Source organism: Vigna unguiculata, chromosome 10 (assembly GCF_037176805.1).
Source record: "Vigna unguiculata cultivar grain cowpea cultivar isolate G323 ecotype 2 chromosome 10, ASM3717680v1, whole genome shotgun sequence".
Taxonomy (NCBI): Eukaryota; Viridiplantae; Streptophyta; class Magnoliopsida; order Fabales; family Fabaceae; genus Vigna; species Vigna unguiculata.
Window position 1 is genome coordinate 9,144,004 of NC_140801.1, and position 3,040 is coordinate 9,147,043.

Consider the following 3,040-nt stretch of genomic DNA (forward strand, 5'->3'; position numbering starts at 1 on the left):
TGTATGTGCTCCGAATGTATGTGTTCTGTATCAGTATTTTGCACTTGAAAATGTTTGTGAATATGGCCGTAACTAGATGTTTAGAATGAATTCTAAACCCAGCATTTTAAAATATTTGCAAAATATTAATTATTTAACAAGAATCTGTTCTGAACAAGATTTTTTATTAAATATATATATATATATATATATATATATTAAAATACACTAAATATTTTTAAATTTTAATTGTTTAATTTTAATTATAATATTATTATATATTTACATCCTTAAAACAGACTTTTAAAAAACAGGTTGACGAGCTTGTCCTATTCTGTTTCTAGCCCGTCAAGTTTGTTTTATCATCCTAGTGTTAAACACATGCTAATTAGCTAATAATATTTACATGATATCAGAAGTGGAGGTCTATGAATCAATAAAGTTTATCTTAAAATTTAATCAAGAAAATTGTTTAGAGGTAAGCTTAATTGAGATGTTTTGAAGAGAAAAGAAAAACAATAGATGGAACAATTATTACAAAGATATATTTCGAAGAGCGGTTATAAATAAAAGAATTTATTGTCAGAATATTAACTATATTAACTACCAGAGTTACATTATAAATTGAATTTAATAGGCAATTTGTTAAAAGATAATAGATATAAACATGTCTCTAAACAATATTTCCAAGAATGATCAACAAATAATTTAACATTTTTATATCTTTTGACATTTTAGTGAATGATTAAACTATTTGAAGTTAAAAAAATCTGAGTATGACCAATTGTCCAATCCTGTATTTGAACAATCAATTTGCGACCAATCGACTATTTCCTTGTTAGACTCAGAAGTAGGATTCTCCACTGAAAATGAGTTATCCAAGTTTTCATGTTTATGGAAAGAATTAGCATCCAAAATCCTTGTACTTGTTTTGTCTATATCTTTGTTACTTTCCTTGCCTGTATTTTCCTTGTGTGTTTCATCATTATCTGTCACAACAGGAGAAAAATTACTATTGCCTTCTTTACAGACCATTTGTTTCACAGGTTCAACCATATCTCTCTTGGTTGAAATCATATTGTAAGAAGGGGTAGTGACCTCCTTATTACATGTTGCATAAGGAGAAATCTGAGTAGGAGGTAGGGACACATATGTATCACTTTGCAATGAATGGATTGTGGGATGTGTTCTCGAAACTAAATTAGATGAAATTTGTAATTCCCTTTTTGCAAAGTTTGCGACCAAGGATTCAGTCGATGCAGAAGAGGATCCAGAATCTACTTTGTTATTAGGAGATGGTAGCAACATGTTTGTACCTATAAATGAGGAGAATGTTAAAAATTAAATTGATGACATATGAAAACTAAGTGGTATACTTTATGCAAACATAAAACAATCATACATTGGACTTGCTTCTTCTTCCCAGGTGGTCTACCACGAGGTTTCTTTGAAACTGCACACCCATCTACTGTCAGAGTATCTTTTCTCTTCATGTCAGACACTTTAATCATAGGTGATGTGAAGTTTGCATGGAACATGGGTTTAGGTGGTGGCAACGACGTTGTGTTTTGCACAGGAAAAACTGTAGCAGAAGACACAACTAATAAAAAGTAGAAAAAACAATCAATAGGTTAAAAGAGGAAAAAAAACTCAAAGATGAAAAAAAAAACAATAACCATATTTTAATTCATTAACAACTATAAAATCTGTGCGCCTACCTAGAGGATCTTGGATAGAATTTTCCATTGGAGGAACAATTGTAGGATTTGTGACCACGGTTGTGACATTAGACATGGGTGATCTTGCATTGAAATTGTTCGTAGCTTTCTGAATGTCTTGCAACAATATTTGGATTCTATTTTTCTCTTGCATTAGCATGACCTTTTCCGCCTCCAACCGTATATTTTGTTTCTTCATAAGTATATATTGATTCAATATCTCCTCCAAATTCATCAAATTCTGGGACACCAAGAAAACAAAATTGATGAGAAAAAATATAGGTCTTTTGGGAGAGATTTATTATTCCTACCACACCCAACAATAGTCCCACTTCGTTTAGAAATCTGAGGCCTAAGGAAGTTTAAATATTCTTTTCTCCTTTCACCCTTCAAAGCGCCTTTTAAAGACAAAACCATGACGGATCAATGTTCCGATCCAAGGTTTGATGATAAAAATCATTGTCAATCACCATACATTTGAGGTATTGTTCACTTTAAGTAATTAAAGTGCCTTAGACCTCAACTTCTAAGTGAAGTAAAACTATTGTGTGTATTAGGTGTGATAAGAACACTATTGAAATTTAAACTTACACTTGGATTTTAAACATAGAATGAAAGAACATCAATTCATTTGTAAAAATTGGAAAGACAAGGAAAAAAATCGAAAGATAGAAAAAGTAAGACGAATAACCTCGCTTGGTGGCAGATTGGAAAAGTGTGGCAAGACTTCGTTGCAATAGGTGGTCCTTGTTTGGTAGAATTTGTTGCGACACAAATATTGATCCACCATGATGGCAACTAGAGCTTGGAGATCGTTACCCCTTCCACAAGTCACTGATGTCATTGAGAATCACACCTTTGAATGCGTTTAACAAAATGTTTTTCACAAGAACACTTTCGAATCGAATAGAATCAAATCAAATCAGAGAGCACTACTATAATCACACGATCAAATACTAACTCACTCTTTTTTGCACTCTGAAATCAAACTTTAGGAAGAGAACACTTTGAAGTAGTGTGAGAGGAACTACTTTTATACTAAAAGGAAGAAAGCAAATATAAACCTTTTATCTTTATTATCTTTTCAATAAATCTTAAATCTTTATTATCTTTTAATTAAATCTTAAATCTTTGATAAGTTTAATTATTTTCAAATCAATTTATATTACTAATTTAATTATTAAATATTAAAAAATTTAATTTTTAATTAAATCTATATTATTTTTAATTAATTTATTAAATCAATTTTATATATTTAGTTTAATTTATCTTTCCATTTTTTCTTAGTGTTTTCTTATAGGCTCCTAGATAAGAGTTTTATCTTTTTACTGCCTTTTTTTAAA

At 30.1% G+C, this 3,040-nt stretch overlaps 1 protein-coding gene across 1 annotated transcript; it reads right to left on the minus strand.

Annotated features, from left to right (window-relative positions):
* Positions 1 to 152: 152 nt before the first annotated feature.
* On the minus strand, positions 153 to 2,541 carry LOC114165192 (uncharacterized). Its single transcript, XM_085667271.1, has 4 exons — positions 2,389 to 2,541; positions 1,698 to 1,938; positions 1,356 to 1,579; positions 153 to 1,302 (listed from the first exon to the last, which is right to left on the minus strand). The coding sequence occupies exons 1-4, from the start codon at positions 2,539 to 2,541 to the stop codon at positions 730 to 732; spliced, it is 1,191 nt and encodes a 396-aa protein (XP_085523397.1). The 3' UTR covers positions 153 to 729.
* Between the last annotated feature and the right edge of the window lie 499 nt (positions 2,542 to 3,040).

What these genes read in the sequence shown, in the direction of transcription:
- LOC114165192 (XM_085667271.1), bottom strand. Translation starts at nt 2,541, where the DNA reads ATGACATCAGTGACTTGTGGAAGGGGTAACGATCTCCAAGCTCTAGTT. An exon ending in CCAATCTGCCACCAAGCGAG is followed by an intron (nt 1,939 to 2,388) that starts GTTATTCGTCTT and finishes TTGGTGTCCCAG; the next exon opens with AATTTGATGAATTTGGAGGA. An exon ending in TTCTATCCAAGATCCTCTAG is followed by an intron (nt 1,580 to 1,697) that starts GTAGGCGCACAG and finishes ACTTTTTATTAG; the next exon opens with TTGTGTCTTCTGCTACAGTT.